We start from the raw sequence: 21,365 nt of genomic DNA on the forward strand, positions 1-21,365 counted from the left end.
TTTTTTTTTTTGCTGATGGACCGGCTTTTCTTGAACTTGGAGAAGGAAAAGAAAATGAGGGGAATAAAGTATGTGTAAGGGAATTTCTTGTTTCTTTTTCGGTATGGGGCTGGTATCCGTTAGGTTAGTTTAGGTGTAAGGAGTTACTTGACGCATGTCTCGTCGTTACTCTAACCTAATATGCACGATGAGGTGTGGAATACTTTACACTGGGTGAGTGTTAATTTGCGTATTTTATAATTATTGCATTTTGGTTGATTTTAGACTATATACTAATTAGCTTTTTTTGAGAATGGGAACCGCCGGTGTTTTAGCTGTATAGAGGCAAAAGGATATTTTTAATCCATTTCTCCAAGCTCTACATCGAAAAAGTCAAGTCAATCATGCGGTGTGATATATCTTCGTTTTCATCTGTGCTGTCATATACGCCGTCGTTTCTTTCGAGGAGGATGTCGTCTCCAGGTTCCGTCCGTTACTGATACGTACGACACTTTTTTTTTTAAGGGATTTCATGGTGATTTTGGTGGAAACAACGCTTCGTATGGCGCACTAGGCCAATGCCGGGTTTCTTTAAGGCACCGCTTTTTTGCTTTTTCGTCATTTTCGAAACGCATCTCCATTCGGTTTAGAAGTTCTTTGAATAATCTTTAAAACACTGTTGATACTCATATATATATATAAAAGGCTGTAAAATCGACGAATTAGTCCAGAGGGTGTCAAAGCCAACGACGTTTTTGATTTTTTTTTGCCTTGGCAAATTTTTCCATGCAATATCATTCGGCTCTTTGTAGGGGCGATCATACCTATCACCCCCCACTCCCCGGAGTCGTGCCTGAGCGAAGGCAGACATCTTCAGCTACGAATGATGCAGAGATTGGTCCAGATTCAAATGGAGGAGAGGCAGTCAATCTTCGGATCCAAATGGAGCGGAGACAGATATCTTCAGCTGTGAATAGAGCGAAAACAGACACCTTCAGCTGTGAATGGAGCGAAGGCAGACATATTCAGCTGTGCTTAGCGAAGGCAGACATATTCAGCTGTGCTTAGCGAAGGCAGACATATTCAACTGTGAATGGAGCGGAGGCAGGCATATTCAGTTTCGAATGGCGTGAACGCAGGCATCTTAAGCTGCCTTTCGAATGGCGTGAACGCAGGCATGTTAAGCTGCGAATGGAATGGAGGCAGACATCTTCAGCTGTGAATGGAGCGGAGGCAGACATCTTCAGCTGCGAGTGGAGCGAAGCCAAGTGAATCTAGGGTGATTTGTCGGAGAAGCGATTTATTGCGTAGGTGCATTGGATCATCCCGTATTTTACGAGACAGACAAATTTCGCCCATATAAATAAACTCTTGGAAGGGGCAATCACCCCCATCGACCCCCCCACCCCTGGATCCGCGATTGTTTCCATGTGCTTAGAGAATTTATATCATGAGGTCTTTAAATTTGAACCGAACTTCAGTTTCTGTTTGAAGTCTTTTCTTCCATTACTAACACTTAGCCTGCGTCATAAGCTAATGGGCTCAGGTTTGGAAAGTTTCGAAAAATAACCTCGCTTTTTTTGGATATGAGGATGCAGCATCACGTTTTGCCTTTTATGGTAACCAACCTTTGAAGTTCCAGGACAACAGTTTCAGTTTCAACTTAAGATACTGTAAATAGATTCAAGATATGTGGAAACCGGAACATCCCGGAGCCCAAGGTTAACAAATTTCATTAATTTAATATTTAAGAGTAATGGGCTTAAAAGATGGCGTTGTTGAGCTGAATTAAGATTGATTCGCCTGGCAGTCGAGTGGTTAGGGAACTAGCTTCTCACGGTGCAGGTCTGGGTTCGAATCCCGGTTCGGGCATGGATGTTTACTAACACTAACAAATTCCCTGGACGGATCATGCTGATCCCTTGGGAATACGTGAGGATCACGTTATTATTATTATTATTATTCTCCAGTTCCGCAGCACATATTTTTAAAAAATGGCGTCAAACAGTGCTCTTAATATCAGAGAGCAGCAAGCCTACAACGGTACAACTCTTCAATCATTACACTTCACTCGTAGCTCGAAAAAATAGATGGCAGCCAGGCGGCACTATAAAAAGCATTACACGGAAACAAACTTCATGTTAGTTTCACTACATGTACACGCGCATTCCAGCATGCACCAATTCGTTGGAAGTTCCGCAGGGAAATATGGACGAGGTGCGTGTGTAGTGTTAAGTGGTAGTAGTCAGGGCCGCAACTAGATGCTTGATCATTCAGGGCAAGCGCGCATTTTGACGCTCCCTCGTAGTGTTGAAGGAGAGGTTTCAGAATGAAATTTGCGCCCTCTCGGGTCTAGCGCTCGGGGCACGAGACCCACCTGCTCCCCCCTAGTTTCGGCCCTGGTAGTAGTAGTCCTCTCTTTATTCAAAAGACTCATTGGTCTGATGTCAGGTTTGCATATTTCTGTTTAGGGGCGGCTCGGGAAAAAAAAAATCTCTACCCGTGACGGACATATTTTTGACAACTCAGATTTGACATCCCTCCTAGTGCGGTGCCCCGCGCGGCCGCACGGGTCGCATGGTCCAGTTTTTGAATGCACATTTTTTGAGCCGCGGTGTTTCGTTATTTTGAATCTAGTTGGTCGGAGCAGGGCAGTCTTAGGAGCATTGGGGGGGGGGGGGCCCTAGCCAACTGATTTTCCCTCCCTGGTAAACTCTCGAGAATGTCAACCAGTTATAATTTTTGTGAAGGCCTTCTTCTCTTGAGGCCCCCCCCCCGGGCCGTGCCATGCGTTAAGACGGCACTGGGTCGGAATTGAAGTGTCTTGAAGGTGAAGAACCTAACAAGTTACTTTCCACGTCTGTGACTACCAAAAAATATCCATAGTGAGAGATTTGATGAGAAAATTGGCTTAACAAACACAAAAAAAAAATAGACATTGACTATTGACTACATTGACAACCATCGGCAGGAATGAATTTTTACACTCTAATATCATTTTCTGCAAGTCGATGGGTGCCAAAACTTTCCGAATCGAAGGACCGGTAAAAAACGAGGTGAGGGTGGATTCATGTAATTCATGGGAATGAAATTTTTTTTGAAAAGGGTGCTTTGAAACGTGTCCGGAGCATCATCGCGGTTAAAAAAACTCAAATGCATCCATAAGATCCATTGACAATAAAAGTAGTTCCGAGTTTGGCTCTTTCCGAACGACGAGGAACCTAAGAAAGCCAATTGCTTTAGAAGCCTAGGCCGGTAAAGGTCCCCTACACGCACACACACTCGGTTATACTTGACAGGTATGCCTATACAGGTATAACTGAACGTGTGTAGGGGCCATCAGGAACACTTGTGAAGTTTTTGTTTTTTTTTTAGACCTGAACGGAATGGTTCCTTCATTCCGCGTGTAAGTAAAAATCTAGGGAATAAGTTTTTTCCACCCCATAAAAGAGTGATCCTAATCAGGGTCATGTTTACGAGTTCGGAGGCTCTCCCCCTGAACCTTTTTGGAGGCCGCCCCCTTTTCTACTTCTCATTCGTTTCTGTAAGAAATGCATTTTTTCGTGATAAAACACTGAATGGAATTTCACTATAAATTACTATCAGGATTACAGAAATGTCGAGAAAAACTCTTTGGCGTTTCAAGACAATTTTTCGCGGTACTTTTATCATTGTGAGACTTTTTTTTTGTTTTGCGGTACATTCAAATTACATTTGTTTCGAATATTTTCCAACGACACACTCTCTTTCAAGATTTAAAAAATTTTACCAATGACATTCTCGAAATTCTCAAATTTCATTTCAGGCATATTTAGCCTGTGTGTCTAGTAGGAGGGGGGGGGGGGAGGTTTAAATGGTTTTACACCCACTCTCGACATTTTTAGATCTTTTCTAAAGCATCCTCAGCATTTCAAGATCTTTTCCAAGGTATTTTCAGGATTTCAAGACCTTTTTCAAGGGCATCAGCGTTTCAATATCCCTTCCAATACATCCACAGTATTTCAAAAGATCCTTTCCAAGGCTTAATCAACATTTAAACCTGTTTCGGTCGGTGGACTCGGCATAGTACTGCATCAGGAAACAACGTTACTTCATTGTTGCAACGACCCCTTACGATAATAGGAAGGACCCCCCCCCCCTTCCCCCGTGAATTCGGCTTCTTAGCAGAACTCATAAGCCATACAAAAACTGCGAAGGGACCTTTGTAGGGATGGCGCTATGAAGTACGTACGAACTGTACCACCGAAAGTGCCGGGAAAAACCTCTGGACCACTGAGGTTCAAGATCTTTTCAAGGCATCCTCAGCATTGGAAGATATTTTTCGAGGTATCCTCAGCATTTTAAGATCTTTCCCAAGGCATCCTCATTATTTCAAGATCTTTTCCAAGTCATCCAGAGCATTTCAAGATTTTTTTCGAGGTATCCTCGGCATTTCAAGATCTTTTTTCGAGGCATCCTTAGGATTTCAAGATCTTTTCAAGTCATTCTCAGCATTTCAAGATATTTTCCAAGGCATCCTCAGCATTGGAAGATATTTTTCGAGGTATCCTCAGAATTTCAAGATCTCTTCCAAGGCATCCTCATTATTTCAAGATCTTTCCCAAAGCATCCTCTTTATTTCAAGATCTTTTCCAAGTCATCCAGAGCATTTCAAGATTTCTTTTCGAGGTATCCTCGGCATTTCAAGATCTTTTTTCGAGGCATCCTCAGATTTTCACGATCTTTTCGAGGTATCATCAGCATTTCGAGATCTTTCCCAAGGCATCCTCGTCATTTCAAGATCTTTTTTAATGACTCTCTCGAGATTTGCGAATTTTTTTACGATATTCAGCTTTTCAAGATTTTTAGCTCCCAGGTTTCGGGTTTTTAATGTCGGTATTCTGTTAGTGTTATCATATATTTTTCGATAGCATTCTCAAATTTCTTTCATGGCCCTCTCTGGGTTCTCTTCGAGTTTTCTCCCCGGCTCACTCTTAGTTCTCCTAAGATTTTTTTCTTTTGATGCAGTTACTGGCGTGCCAAAAAATGTTTTTTCTCTGTGAATCAGAGACTTGCTGTTCATTTATTTAACTGTTGCAATTTTTCAGGGATTTCTAACGAACCGGTATAATGTTGTAGCTACAGCGGGAATTCACTTAACTCTCATGTTCGTGGAAATCTTGGGGCACTTTGGTGGCCCTCCTCGCCACAGTGCGGGAGTGCATAGTCGGTGGGTGAGTGAGTGCCTTGTTCACTGACTCAAGCATTTGCTTGCCCACTCATTCACTTTCTCACCAACTTTCTTGCTCGCTCAATTACTTGCTCACTAACTTGCTAACGGACTCGCTCATCGCTGACTTGTTGACTGACTGTAACTCGCTCATTCACTCATTCACTAGTTCTTTGACTCGGTCACTCAGTTACTTGCTCAATCTCTCCCTCAATTGTTCCTTAACTCAGTCACTAACCCTATCTCTCGGTTGGGAACAGTTGTCGGGGGAAATTTCCGTTCGGTGAATCTTTCGAGATAAATTAATTAATTGTTTGTCGAATTGGTGATTTTTCCGTGAATCAGTGCAAATAGGGTCTAAACCAGAGTCTTCCGAACTTATATTTGTATCATCATCTCCCTTCCCTCAACGGCGGCTCCAGAGTTATGCGACCTCCCTTCCTTCAGGGTGGCTACACCAGTTGGAGGGATGCCAAATCAGGGGTAAGAATAAATTTTTCTTGGATAAATTTAGAAATATGTTTTGTCGGTAAAATTAAAACTACGAATGTAAATTTTATGGAATAATTTACAGAGGAAATCTGTTATTTTTTTTTACGAAGGGGCATGGCCTATAGCAAATTTGCGTCTTCTGAGCCATTTTACTTGTGCGGTGTATCCGCACAATCATCCAGAGGGTCACCGAAAAGGTATGTCTCGAGCCCCCCCCCCCCATTCCCAGAAATAAAATTTTCCCATTGCTCTCCTTTCTAAACAAACCTATAAGATTTCATACAGAACTTTTACCGCCCTCATTCCCCCTCCCCGCAAGGGGACGATATTGCCAACTTTGAGAAACACTGGTCTAAACTGCTAACATTTCAAAATATTGATAAACTTGAAGTATTGCCCGAGGGTCACTGAAAAGGTTACCCAATATAATGTCGTTTCTTGTACTAGGGGTTCTGGAAATATTTTCATCGATTCTACAAATACAGTTAAACTCAGTTATACACAATATCGAAGATTCAGCAAAATTTTGTCGTTATAACCGAGGTTGACGTTTTTGAGACTCTTTTTTGACGAAAAATTTTCACCAGATTAAATCAAATAGTGTGTATGAAGTTTTTATTTCTTTATGTTTAGTGTGACCATATAGGATCGGAAAAAAAAACGGGGAATACGGGACATCGTCGACTCTTGCCAAACATGTTGCCAAATGTCGGCGATTTGCCAAAGATTGCTTATAAATAGCCCTTGGCGAGAGATACAGTGCTACAGCAAATCTGCTAAAACTTTCTCATGGGAAGGAAATAAACATGGCAAATATTGAAGATGAATATTTATTCCTCATGTTAATCGTAACGCAATTTATAAATCATGCAAATTGTCTTCATTCCTAATCATTGGAATTGCTTCGGAAAACGTTTTTTTTTGGTGGAAACACAAAAGTGAAGAAAAATTTGTCGTTATATAAGATGTGGTTGCTTTTCATCAACGTTATAAGCAAGGTACATTGACATTATCACCGATGGGAATCGGTCCATTATTAAACCAAACACGCCCCCCCACCCCATGTTGATATTCCTGAGGAACTTCTAACGTATAAGGGACGCGCTGGACAGCGATGGGAATCAGTTCGGACCAACAACTATTGATGTTGCATCAGAAGTGCCGTCACAACAATGCTCGTTATAACTAGGGTGACCATACGTCCTGTATATCCCCGGACAGTCCCGGTATTTTCTGTATTTTTGGCCGTCCCTACTTTTCGGCAAAAGTGTCCCGGTTTTTCCCCGTATTTTACACGAAGTTTACTCGAATTGTTATTCTTTATTGAAGTTAAAGATTGAAATTATTTTTCAACTCATAAATTATATTGTGATAATTACAACTATAAATGAGAATATTAATCTTTCACATTTGTCTTGGAGAACGTATCGTTTTTCGTGGAATTCATTTTAATCCACTGCACTTTTCAGTAATGCTTCATTTCCCCGCCATTGTGATTTTTTTTGTAATTTCAACAATATTTGGCAACTTTGTTCGGATTTGGCGTTATTTTTGGCAATAATTAGCGATGTCCCATATTTGGAATTCCAATTTCCCGTATTTCTCTCGAGGAAATATTGTCACCCTAGTTATAACCGAGTTAGACTGTTCTTATCTCGAGTGGCTTTCTAGAATTCTTTAATATGGTTTACGACATTTTGTGGTTCTTCTTGAAACGGGAGAGAAAAAGATGGTGACCACTATGTGCTACTATAAGACCTGCCATACATTAATTTTTTTTCTTAACGAATAAGTTGAAACATAAACTTCACAATGGTGTCTCGAAGCCGGACTTCTCAAGCCCTAATTCACTTCTAAAGAATACTTTACAATACGGTATATTCGTATACGAGTTTGCATTTCCGTGATGTTTGGAGATTTCCAAAGAAACGCGTTGACCCACCAAATGGTCATGACATTAAATAGGTCAGCTCTGACCACAAGTCTCATCTTCGAAATTAATGGAAGCTGGAAAAAAAAAATTAATGGGGGGGAAAAAAAGACCAAACCGCAAATCTCCCGAGTTTTATTTTGCTTAATAACATTACGGAAGATTTAAGAGAAATGAATAGGCTCTATTTTTCTATTGCTGAACAGGATGCTCGACGCCAAGAAAGAAAACCGATTGGCACTTTTATGCATTGTTCGGCGGCTGAACTTGACCGGTTCATCCACGGGTAAGGGGCGGATAGGAGGAATCAGAAATGATACTTGAGGTCAATCAATCAATGGAGATTGTACGAATGTTCTCAATGTTCATAATAGCGAACGTCCATCAAAAAACTGTCTCGAATCAATGTCTGATTCTTCAGGCGGATTCCGTGAGAACATATCAAAAATGATGGCTATTTACTGGAAAAACACAATCATGATTCTCAATGCTCAATCAAAGCCTAGACGTGATGCTCTTATTATACAATTCCATCGAGAGGTTAAACCGTGTATGTGTATTGATCTGGAGCTGCTCGAAATTGACATTTTGATGGATTAACGTCAATTCGACCATGAATCCCATTTATTTACACACTCGCGGGTACATCCCGATGTATTGGCAACCTTTAAGACAGACGGAATTGATCCCAGCGCATGCACAGTTCTAGTCGGCTGAAGTCCCTGACGATAATTACCCAAGTGATAAGCTCCACAGCTGGCATAAAGTGAACCAACATCGTGGGGGCCTATTGGTACAGTATATTATCCAGGTATGTATGATGGACCTATATCCAGGGTCTTGTTGTAAAATCTTTAAGCTAGCGTTTGAAGGAGTTTTGCCGAGATTCGTTGACGTCTTGAAGGAAACGTCTTCTCAATTGTCTATTACGAAATCTACAGAGCATTGTTGACGTTTTAACAGATTCTGTTCAATTAAAATTTGCAGTTCTCTTGTCCTTGTTTGACGACATTGCCACTAGAGGTCCTATTGATGGTTTCTTATATTCTGATGATTTTAGGAACGTCTCCCCCTCAAACTTTTATTCCGTATTTAACGACAATGCCACTTGAGCTCCATTGACATCTCGACTTATTCTGATAATTTGGTAACGTCTCCTGAAGTTAAGTTTCTATTCCGAGTTTAATGGCATTGCTGCTTGAGCTCTGTTGACGTGGTGACAGAAACACGCTCTCAACTATTTATTCTGCGTTTAGGTACGGACATTCTCTAAAGAGTTTCGCTTACACTTAACATCTTGATAGATATGGTAAAATATCTCAACTATCTAATCGCTTGTAACGACACTGCGAAAAGAGTTTCGTTAACGTTTAACCAGATTTCGGTCATTTAACTACTAGGACGTAATATTGCGTCCGAACGCCAAAGAAATAAATTGAAAAAGTTCTCTCTGTTTTCTTTCCTCTATCCTCATCACTGCGAAGCTTTTCTGCAACCCTACACAAAAAAAGTAGGTCTTTTTTTTGCAGAAATAAACACGAAATACATATAAAAGACAGAACAAAAACCACATAGAAAGAACAACACATGAACACAATAGTCATATTGGGCCCCAAAGGACATATATACCTCCATAATGTATCCTTCTACTGTATACATCTAAGGGTGAAAGAGAACAGGTTGGTGAGAGTGAAAAGAGAAATCTATACTTCGTGTGCCTACTCTATTATCTGTAAGTATTACAGATAAGGGAGAGGGAGAGATAAGAGTATAATAGATAAGTACACATGTATCTCTCTTATACTTATGTCTTATACTTATGTCTTATACTGTTTCCCTCTTTCATTTGTTTTTTTCCCCTTATTTTTCTACTTTTTCTTTCCTTCCTTTTTCTAACATGCGGTTAGGTTAGGACAAGGTTACCATATTTATCACCGATTCGTCAAATAGAGGACCAACCGAATTTTTTGCCAATCGCTTGCAAGCGAAGCGGTTAAAAATGTTTCTTAAACTATCTATTCCATATTTGATGGCGTTGCTCGAGCTTCATTACGTCTTGATAGAAACGTCCTCTCAATCATCTATTCCGCAATTGAAGCAACATCGTTGACGTTCAAATGGATTCTGGTCATTTTAAAATATATCTGCGCCCCCCCCCCTCTTCATTTGACGACATTGTCGCTAGAGCTTCGTCGACGTCTCGGCGTAGTCTGGTAATTTTAAAACGTCCCCTGAAGCTTCTAATCTGTATTTAACGACATTGCTGTTTGAGCTCCTTGACATGTTGGAACATTTTTTGAACTATTTATTTCCCATTCACGGGCATTGAGCTCTGCTCAGATACTAGACGACTTCTAGTTTCTCAAAAACATCTCCTGAACCATCAATTCCACGTGTAACCACACTGATACGAGAGTTACGTTGATGCCTTGGTGGATTTCGGTCATTCACAAATATTCTTTCTACCATCTCTCCCATATTTAACACCCATATTTGATACTGTTGCTCAAGCATCGTTGATGTCTCGGCAGAACAATATCCTCTCAACCATTTATTTTGCATTTATCGGCATTGCTAAAAGTGCTCTGCTCAAAATCAATATCTCGACAGTTTTAAGCTATTCGAAGTTCTTTCAGCCATCCATTCCGCATGTAACGACACTGCCACGACAGCTCCGTTGACATCTTGGTAGATTCCGTCATTTATAATCTCGTTCCTACAATCATTATTAAACACTAGGGATACGTAAATTTCGCAAAAAAACATTAAAGAATCAAATTTTTTCGCATTTATTCGCAAGAAAAAAAAAAAATCAGAATCAGAAAAATTCGCATTTTTTCACAAAAAAAATTAAATAAATAAATAAAATAATTAAAAAAATAGCATATCATAGGCTCTCGGCTAAAATGATGAAACGGCTAAAAACTCTGAAGCCTATCCCCCAACCTTGCTAGAAATGCTTACTTTCGATAATTTGAACCAGATCTCATTTTCATGAGCCCCCCCCCCCCCCTCTGCACTTGAGGTTTCTGGGCCGTACTCGGTCGGACCCATGCATTAAGACGGCACTGGTTCGAGGGAGGTCATGTGTAAAGTCAATTTATTTTAACTCTTTTCTGCTGCTGTGTCTTCAGCAGAATATCATGCCGTTCATCAGTTCCAACATACAGTAGAGTCTCGTTTATCCGACCTTCCGTATTATCCGACGCCATACTTCTAAAAAAAAGAAAAAAGAGAGAGAGAGAGAGAGACCAAGCACCAACTGTTGAGCTTCTCAGAATTTCACAACCCGACGGAGTTAGGGCTCTAGAAACTGCGATTAAATACATTGAGCAACAAGAACAAGCTACAGGAATCGACATAATGATGCTGCAAAGATGGCAAGATTTGGCAGCGAAAGAAACGGCACTCGGAAGGAGAAAGCAGACCACGATCAAAAATTTGTTTAAATCATCACAGGACTGAGCTTTTTCAAGTACTATATTTAACCTCAAAATATTCTGTAACTGCAAGTTAATTTTCTCACTTTTTCTGTTGTTTTGCTGTAAACATGATTATTAGGTTTCGTAATGTGCAAAATTATAACACAGTTTGACGTTTAGTAGGCTGTCCCTGAACACCTCCGTATTATCCGACGTTCTACCTGCCCGTTTATATCGGATAAGACAAACACTACTGCACTCATTTGTCAATTTTTTGTCCTCGTAAAAATGCCCTTGAAATTTGAGCCCCAAAGATTTCTTACTCCACAAAACATGTGCGAATGGAAAGTTTGATCCTTTCGAAATTGCCGATTAGCATAATTTTCCTACAGAACTCGGAAACGAAAGTCAACTGAACCCGTATTTTAGCAGCTAGAATTTCATTGTCAAAACTTATTTTTAAGAAACTTATGCTGGACTAATCGTCTTCATATTTATTGAGAAAAGCAGCAAATATATGATATTCGCTCAGATGAATGACACCATTCAACCACGAATTCTGCCTGGTTACTTACAGGCGTCGGGAAGAATTTGGCTACCAGTAATAGCCTACTTATACAGTGATACTTTTTTGGTTGCTTAAAATACGCACTGTTCATTATTCTTGAGTGCAAAAAAAGTAATTTTCGTCTTGGCCGCAACAGAATTAAATTCTTTGAATTCTTTAAAATTATCGAGATTTCGCAGAAAAGTAGTAGAAATTCCAATTTTTGCATTTACTCGTCAAAATTGGCAAATTTCGCATTTATCGCATTTATTTCGCGAATTTCGCATTAATCGCGGTTATTTCGCGAATTTCGCATTTATAGCGGTTATTCCGTGAATTTCGCATTTATCCAGCACCTTCTAGAGATAGAGGGCCTCCGCACTCTGCTTGTGACGTCAGCAAGTAGTCCATTTTCCCTGAGAATATTCAGGGAAAAAAATTCCCTGCTCTCATCGTTGTGCGGAAAAGAAATGATCGGGCTCAGAATTGGCGATTTCTATGCCCCACATCCAATCACTCTGCGGTATTTGTGAGCCAATCAAGAAGAAACGAAATAGGATGCTGCGTTTCAAAAATGTGGCAAACTTGCTGGGTTGTCTGAATGACGTTTATGGCAATCAGTGCGGAGGCCTTCTATCTCTAGGAGGTGCTGATTTATAGCGGTTATTTCTCAAATATGAAATTTACGTATCTCTATTGAACACCCATATTTGACACTTTTTGTTTAAGCATCGATGACGTGTTGGCAGAAATATTCCTGTCATCCATTTATTCTGCATTTACGAACATTGCTATGGAAGCTTTGCTTACAATCATCTTGAAAGTTTTTAGCTATCGAAAGTTCTTTCAGCCATCTATGTATTCCGCATGTAACGATACTACTACAAGACATCCGTTGACGTCTTCGAGGATTCCATTCATTAGAAAAGTTCCCCTTCAACAATCTATTTCATTTATAACGACACTTTTGCTTGAGCATCGTTGACGTCTTGACTGAAACATTTTTCAATCATTTATTACGCTTGCTACGAGAGTCATGCAGACGTCCTGACAGACTTTTGTCATTCAAAATCATTTTCTAAGCCCCCCGTCATGGCCCCCACATCCTGAAGCAGAGCCCCTAGGCTGAGATCTTTTACGGGCCCCCTGACCAGACTTTCGGCCCCCCCCCTTTTATGATGAATTTATAGCGTGAAAAAACAAAAAAATGATTAAAATCACACCGGGCCCCAGGGCTGGAGCCTTGTCAGCCCACCCCTTGTGAGGGCCATGTCCCCCGTATTTCATATTTAACATTGTTGCTGGAGTTCCGTTAAAGATTTGACAGTTCTGATCATTTCAAGCTCCCCAAGCATTTCTTTTACATTTAGCGGCATTGCTAGAGTTCCGTTGAGATCTTGGTAGATTCTAGTCATTCAGAGACGGCCTTTTTGAACCATCTATTCCGCCTTCAATGACATTGCTAAGAGAATTCCATTAAAACGTCTAAGGGGCCGTTCAAGTATTACGTAAGGAAATTTTTAGCCATTTTTGACCCCCCTCCCTTGTCAGCAAAAGTCAGCAAAACGCTGACCCCCTCCCCTCCCCCCTCTTGTCAGCAAAATTTCGTCATCAGCTCTGCCCCTCTGAATCCTAACGCATATTGGTGGGATCAGAGACGTACACAGGGGGAGGGGCATAGGGAGTCTCGGACTCCCCCCCCCCGACGATTGAAAATTTATGTAATTCTTAAAATTACAGATGTAAATAAAAGTTCTCGCCCTGAAAACACACCCTCTAAGTCATATATAGTGAATCGCATAAAGGCTCTTGGTCCGCGGACCAAATATGGCCCTGGGGGTTATCTGATGCGGCCTGCCCTCTTCAAACTTAATTTTGTAAAAATGAGCACATTTACAGATCACTTAAGTATCCCGTGGTACAATTGCAGAACATTTAAGCTTCCCGTGGCATATTTTCAGATCACTTAAATGACCCGGGACACAGTTCCAGAAAATTTAAGCGATCCGTGATAAATTTAGAGATCCTTTGAGTGACATGTGACGTAGTTTTAGAGCACTTAAGCTTCCCTCAGTGCGGTTCTACACCACTCAAGTTACCCGCGGCACATTCTCAGATTATTTAAGTGATGCGTGGCACAGTTCCAGAGCACTTAAGCTGCCCGGACACATTTCCAGAGTACTTAAGCGGCCTGGAAACATTTCTAGATCATTTGGATCCGCGAAACATTTAGAGATCACTAAAGTGGCTCTGTAGGGCACTTATCAATAGGGGGGGGGGGATGTTATTTCATGTGCCCACAAACTATCGAAAACGGTTTTTCACGTTTTTGGCGCAACGAGTGAGCCATTAAAAATATTTCATATTTTCATAAAGGGTTGTTGATGACGTAAGCATTATCCAAACCCCCCCCCCCCTTGTCATCAAAAGTCAGAAACCCCCTCCCCCCATCGATGATGACGTAATACTTGAACGGCTCCTAATATCGCCATTTTTTGGAGAATGTATTCATAACCCAATCCGTCAGAGATCCGCTGTAAAAGTCTTACAAGCTAGTTTCGAATTCGTTAAAGCATTTACCAGGTTCTTTACCGAACGAACGGCGATGCTGTCAAAAAAGCTCGCTTTCCTCGATAAACATCTCAAAGGTGTCAAGTGCCTCCAAGCGTTCCCTGTTATACGTCGTCACCACGTAACATTATCAATCACTTTGGAGTAATTAAATGACGTAAAAACTAATCTTTTGAAAATTCACAACACGTTCTCTGGATGCGTTGAAGAGTCCAATCAGAGACGACTATGGAGGTAAAACAAAGTAGAAATCGTTCGACATTCGGGACATGATTTAATTGATCTGCTCTCTAAAAAGATTTCATTAATATATCCTATTATATTCACGAAACATTTATAAATATCCATTTATTTCCGCAGGCGCTGTGAAGTAATGAGCCGATACCAGCGATGAAGAAAAGGCACACGGAGATCAGTCACACTATCGTTGTTTCTTCGTGTCTGGTGGTACAGCTCCTGGTGACGACGAACTATGCGAACGCGGAGAGTCTGTACCTCATTGGCACCACCACTTCGACGAGCCCCTTGTCGAACGCGACGTACGAGTCCAAGGCACCGGTTAAAGTTCCTGGAGGCAACACCCTCCGCAATTCGAGCCACGAGACTGTCCACGGATCGAGTCTCACAGAAGAACAAAGTCACCGGGACATTGTCGAACCTTACAACGTCCACAAAGTGTCATTCAACTTGACGGTTTACGTCGACAGAAAACCAAACAATGGCAGCGAAGATGGCAACCCGTACGACGTGTCTTTATTCGACGGTCACGAGATCATACATCGGGGTTACGTGCCGAAACCCCACGAACTATCCATATATGCGGACGAACTTTCAATGGCTGGTAGCCAAGACGTCCCGGTTAGAGTGAGGCTGGAGCAAGACAATGATACTGCAACTCAAACAGTTGTGGATCTAGAGCATAGAAACGAGTCGTACAGTAGAGAAGACAAATATCCTGATGGACCCTTGGATGAGGGCAGTGATGTACTGAGAATCACGAGTGAAGTGCTGGTTCGCTTGAAGTCGGAGAAGGAAGGCGCTACCAGCCGTTCGGAAGGGGATCAACCCCAGCACCGAGCCGGGAAGTATCTGTCATTGTTCAAGACATTCCACGGCGACAAAGACAAAGATAAAGACAAGATAACATTCCACGATCCCTACCACGAGAAAGTTTTCAAGTTCGTCAAGAGCCTGGTCGAAGACGCCGCCTGGGAGCAGCTGTTCATGCGCATGGTGAGGATGGTCGTCGACGAGTTCGTCGACAAGATCATCCAGCACCTGTTTTCCAAGCACAAGGAAAGGTCCCTGGACGACATCGGTTTCGTGTCGCTTCCAGGTGCCTCCGACCGGGCCGTCGTGCCACTGTCCATCTTGCCCATAACCCAGATTGTGAGGATGAAACGGTCAGAAGCCGCCTCTGAGCGACGCATGTCCAGGATAGGGCAGAGATTCCCGAGGTTCATTTCGGCCGTTTCTGAGATGATGTCTGAGATTGAGAACAACCCCAACCTTGATCTCCAGCGAATCCTTGGAAAAGGGACATTGCAAAATCTCGTTGGTGCCAATCAAGTTGGAGAACGGATCCTTACCTTAGAAGATAATCCTGTCGAAGAGTCGGAGATGGCTCCACGTGATGTAAGAGTTGATAGGTCAGAACTAACTAATGACATTGCTGTTTTGAATGCGATGGTTCTGAAGCGTCTACGGAGTTTACTATCTGCAAAATTGGGAAACGGTGTGGCGGATTCGCACAATTCTGAACTGACTGATTCAAAGACAGATAGACATAAGACAGATAGTAAGACTGAAGATAAGACAGGTGTCATGCAGAGAAATACAGTCAGTGACGTCGAAATACAAGAAAGATCGACGTCTCCTGAATCAGGAGAAAAATATACAGCGTCTCACCCGGAGGACCATCCCATACGCGAAATGTTGAGAAGCGTTCTAGGGCATTACGCATCTTCCTACATGATAGCTCACGCGTTGGCCGGGAACGTCACGAACGTGTCGCCAGATCCCGAGGCGGGTTTACACGCCATCCGAGACCATGTCCACCGACGATTCGCGAGGTCGTTGAAGCTGCACAACAACCACCGTTCGCGCGAGAACCGGAACGGATCGAACGGCTCGTCGGACTTCTTCGAGGACGTCATCAGCGACGGCAACTTCGTTGACAACCACCGCCGAAGGGCCAACAAGGGACCGGCCTCTACTTCCCTCGGTGGGAAACTCTGGTACGACGCCGCTCCTCCGAAGCCACCGAATCAGTTGAGGAGGAACGAGTGCAGCCTGAGAAGCGTTTGCAATGCCGGTCGCCTACTGTCCAGGTTGCCTTCTGTTCACGAGGTCACTAAGCAACTCAAGTAAGTATGCGATTCCTGCCATTCCGTCTACCCAAAACCATTATTCGGGTCTGAACCCGCTTACAACGAGCAGTGTCTCAGAAGAACCCTACCAACACAGTGATTCCCTAGCCATTCATGCTTCAAATGCTTCTTGCAAATGTGTCGAAAAGCCTTAAAAAATATGCAAATATGCACTTAAAATGCAAAAATATGCACTTAAAAATGCAAAAATATGCACTTAAAAATGCAAAAATATGCACTTAAAAATGCAAAAATATGCAAATATGCACTTAAAATTCAAAAATATGCAAATATGCACTAAAAAATGCAAAAATATGCACTAAAAATGCAAAAATATGCACTTAAAATTCAAAAATGTGCACTAAAAATATGCAAATATGCACTTAAAATGCAAAAATATGCACTAAAAATATGCAAATATGCACTTAAAAAGGCAAAATATGCACTAAAAATATGCAAAATATGCACTAAAAATATGCAAATATGCACTTAAAAAGGCAAAATATGCACTAAAAATATGCAAATATGTACAAAAAATGAGAAAATATGCATAAAAAAAATTACCATGTAAAAAAAAGCAGATGTGTTTTTAAAATGCAACTTTTCTATTTCTTCGTGCATATGTATTCATTTACAAAAAAAAAAAATATTTTTTTTGTAAATGATAAATTTTGTAAAAAATTTTTAAATTTATATATATATATATATATATATATATATATAGTTGAATCCCGTTATAACGAACTCCAAGAGACAGAAGAAATCACTTCGTTAAAAGGAAATTTCGCTATAAAGGAATTCCAACTCTTTGCACATTGTTCCTGTGCAAACTTGTCTGGGGGAGTTAGAAAAGTGTTCGTTAAAACGAGATTTTCGCCATAACAGTATTCGTTAAAACGGGTTTCGACTGTATATATATATACCACATATTCAGGCATTTTTTAATTTTCAGTTTGTTGTAGCTGCTCGCACAATAACGAAAATACCAGTAACAAAAGAATTTCGACACTATTTCTATAAAAATTTCAACACTTTGACATATCTCTAGAAATAGCCTTACAATAAAACGCTAAATATTCGTAAAATACTTTACAAATATGTATTTAATTCACTAAATTTCACCTGCGGCAAAAAATACCGATGTTATGAAAATATTATGAACAATATTTATTTGAAAAATTATAAAAGAAATCGAGTGAGAGCTTAAATAAGCCTTCAAAAATATGCACTTATACTGAAAATTCTTTGATTTTATGCATTTATATGCATTTAATGCCAAAATATGCAAATTCTTATAATCCGGGCTCTATTGATCTTTATGTATTAATAATATTAAGTTTATTAATGATTTACACATTTCGCACAGTTTCAATGTGATTTGTCTGCTGCTTATGGCATGAGCGGATCTGGAGAGCGCTATTGGGAGGAGGGATTTTACAAAAAAAAATAAATAAAAATAATAATAAATAAATAAAATGAGTTAGTCACACACTGTGAATAAGGTGACCATACGTCCCGTATTTTCCAGGATAGAAAAATCTTTCGAAACCACAAAATTATTTTGAATAGATCGATTCATAACATAATAAGTAGTAAACACACGGACGCACTGTATGCACCTTCCCTCAAAAAATTAATTGAAGGTAAACAAATTGTGCCACATTTTAGCAAAAAAAGTGTTGATTTGGCTAAAAAAAAATTTCAAACAGATCTATCTCGTTTGGCTAACACTTTACAAATCTGGTGATAAATTTGCCAAAATAGGAAACGAAGCGGATACGTAAGTTATACGTAATATCAACGTTATAATATCACACTACATGGAGAGAAAAAAACGCCAATCGCGTGAAGGAAGAAGGCAGAGCTTGGCTTCTATAATGGGATTGAATATTTCAGTTAATTTTCAAGAAGTGACAACCCGCTGTTGGCGGAGAAATGTACTTTCGTTCGCAGTTTGGCGCATAACTGACGGTTAGAAAAATGACACGTCACAAAATTTCAAAACCTTATAACTCACTTGATATTCGTCCGATCCAAAAACGGAAAACACTTTTCCGTATTATTTTTTCACAAGGAATCACGTGTATAGTTATTGGGCGGTCGATAGTTGCCACCCTGTGTATAATATATTTTCAATATTTATTTTTTTTTATAGCATAACGTAATGCACACACGCGTAAAAAGTGTGTGTGTGTGCCCCCTTAAAATTCGAAAAGGCTACCATAGCCTTAGAAATGGCTTTTCACAGTGGAAATGCGTAGGAGGCTTTCATATCTTTAGAAATAAGTTAGAGATTCTTTTATTCGTAGATGTGAGTAGGAGGCATACTTACCGTCTCTAAGATTATGCACACGCAAAATACATAGAGAGTGAGGTTACCTTCTTGAAATCCATATAGGTCTTTCATATTCTTAGAACTGCTTAAATGGCTCCCGTATCCCTAGGAATGCACGGGAGTCTTCTATATCCTCCGAGAAATGCGTACGCCTAGAAAATAGATAACGTGTGCGTACTATCTCATAATTCATAAACGGCTCTCCATGTCCTTAGAAATGCTAATCAGTCTTCCTCATTATGGAAAAGGATTGAGGGAGTGCGTATCCTTCGAAATGCGTTGAAGCATAGCGTACGAAGAAAAGGATGGAGGGAGCGCGTACCTTTCGGAATTTCAGAAGGATAGCATACAAAGAAAAGCATCAACGGAGCCTGTACCCTCCGCAATGTGTTGAAGGATACCATACGGAGAAAAGGATTGAGGGAGATAGCATACGAAGAAAAGCATTGAGGAAGCGCGTACCCTTCGGAATTCGTTGAAGTACAGCATACGAAGAAAAGCATTGAGGGAGCGCGTACCCTTCGGAATTCGTTGAAGTACAGCATACGAAGAAAAGCATTGAGGGAGCGCGTACCCTTCGGAATTCGTTGAAGTACAGCATACGAAGAAAAGCATTGAGGGAGCGCGTACCCTTCGGAATTCGTTGAAGTACAGCATACGAAGAAAAGCATTGAGGGAGAGCGTTCCCTTCGGAATTCGTTGAAGTACAGCATACGAAGAAAAGCATTGAGGGAGCGCGTACCCTTCGGAATTCGTTGAAGTACAGCATACGAAGAAAAGCATTGAGGGAGCGCGTACCCTTCGGAATTCGTTGAAGTACAGCATACGAAGAAAAGCATTGAGGGAGAGCGTTCCCTTCGGAATTCGTTGAAGTACAGCATACGAAGAAAAGCATTGAGGGAGCGCGTACCCTTCGGAATTCGTTGAAGTACAGCATACGAAGAAAAGCATTGAGGGAGCGCGTACCCTTCGGAATTCGTTGAAGTACAGCATACGAAGAAAAGCATTGAGGGAGAGCGTTCCCTTCGGAATTCGTTGAAGTACAGCATACGAAGAAAAGCATTGAGGGAGAGCGTTCCCTTCGGAATTCGTTGAAGTACAGCATACGAAGAAAAGCATTGAGGGAGCGCGTACCCTTCGGAATTCGTTGAAGTACAGCATACGAAGAAAAGCATTGAGGGAGCGCGTACCCTTCGGAATTCGTTGAAGTACAGCATACGAAGAAAAGCATTGAGGGAGAGCGTTCCCTTCGGAATGCGAATGCGTTGTAGGATAGCATAAGAAGAAAAGCATTGAGGGAGCGACCTTTGAAATGCACAAAAGCAGGGAGCGACCTTTGAAACGCACAAAAGCAGGGAGCGGCGACCTTTGAAACGCACAAGAGCAGGGAGCGACCCTTGAAATGCACAAAAGCAAGGAGCGACATTTGAAATGCGCAAAAGCAGGGAGCGACCTTTCTTTGAAATGCGCAAAAGGGCTTATATAAGGAAGTGCATAGGACACATTCAACACTTTTTAAGTTGCTTTACTCGTTTCTTCGGTCTTTTTTTTTTTTTTTTTCGTTTACTCCTGAATGGCCCATATCCCAATGGGTACGCGTACAACAGGTTGGTGGCCACTATTATATTGTATGTATTTTCTGTCGTTTTTTCCAGGTCACCGGGACACGAACCGCACTGGGAAGCCTTACTATGGGGAATGCAACGAAAGAAATGCTCCAAGATAATGTGCAAGAGGTTTCGGGCCCGTAAGGGCTACAAGTACCAGAGGCGGATACGTCCGATCAAGAAATCGACCCGTTTCAGTCGACGGGGGATTCGACGTCGGGTATAATTCATCCGATCATTGAATGGTCAGGTTTTTCTTTTGGTTTTTTTTTTTTTGAAGAAGGACGTCGTGGTTGACAAAGACTGACTCACTGTTCAGCTGCAATCGCATATAGCAGTGGTGTAGACGAAGAACTTATCCAGGAACTATATTCGAAGATGGCACCGATCTATCTATGATGTAACCTACTTTTATTTTCGGAACTTTTTAAAAAATAAAATGCACTGTGTGTGACAACCAAAATTAAAAGGACGGTTATATATATCCATTATTTCTGTGCTGGTGTAGGAGAAAGTTGACTGTTTTTTGTTGATGAGTTAGTCTCATGCGTTTGAATATTGTCGGAAAGAGTGCGGGGGGGGGGGGTTGCAGAAATTCAGGATATGGTCTAAAGGGGGAGGGTGTTGAAATTAAGGAAAAGGAGAAAATAGTGAGTGGTGGGGGAGGGGGGGGGCAGAAATTAAAATATGGCCGAAGGGGAGAAGAAGTTCAAAAATAAAAGTTTAGGGGAAAAAAGGGTAAATAAGATATTCATATTCAAAATAATCGATTATCACATATCTTCAGCAGAAATTGTTATTTTGTATTGCGAACCCATTGATCTAATCCTGTTTCCCATATATCGATCTCATTCTTTTCATACCGATGTTTTTAATACTGAAATGCAGCAAATTTTACTTCTGA

At 41.0% G+C, this 21,365-nt stretch overlaps 1 protein-coding gene across 1 annotated transcript; it reads left to right on the forward strand.

Annotated features, from left to right (window-relative positions):
• Window positions 1–85: 85 nt before the first annotated feature.
• LOC149068008 (uncharacterized) lies at window positions 86–20,945 on the forward strand. Its single transcript, XM_089251708.1, has 3 exons — window positions 86–213; window positions 14,511–16,516; window positions 20,510–20,945. The coding sequence occupies exons 2-3, from the start codon at window positions 14,541–14,543 to the stop codon at window positions 20,685–20,687; spliced, it is 2,154 nt and encodes a 717-aa protein (XP_089107834.1). The 5' UTR covers window positions 86–213; window positions 14,511–14,540; the 3' UTR covers window positions 20,688–20,945.
• The last annotated feature ends 420 nt before the right edge of the window (window positions 20,946–21,365 follow it).

This window comes from Pholcus phalangioides, unplaced genomic scaffold (genome assembly GCF_987345545.1).
Source record: "Pholcus phalangioides strain wild (caught in Gottingen) unplaced genomic scaffold, Ppha-v1.0 ptg000027l_1, whole genome shotgun sequence".
Classification (NCBI taxonomy): domain Eukaryota; kingdom Metazoa; phylum Arthropoda; class Arachnida; order Araneae; family Pholcidae; genus Pholcus; species Pholcus phalangioides.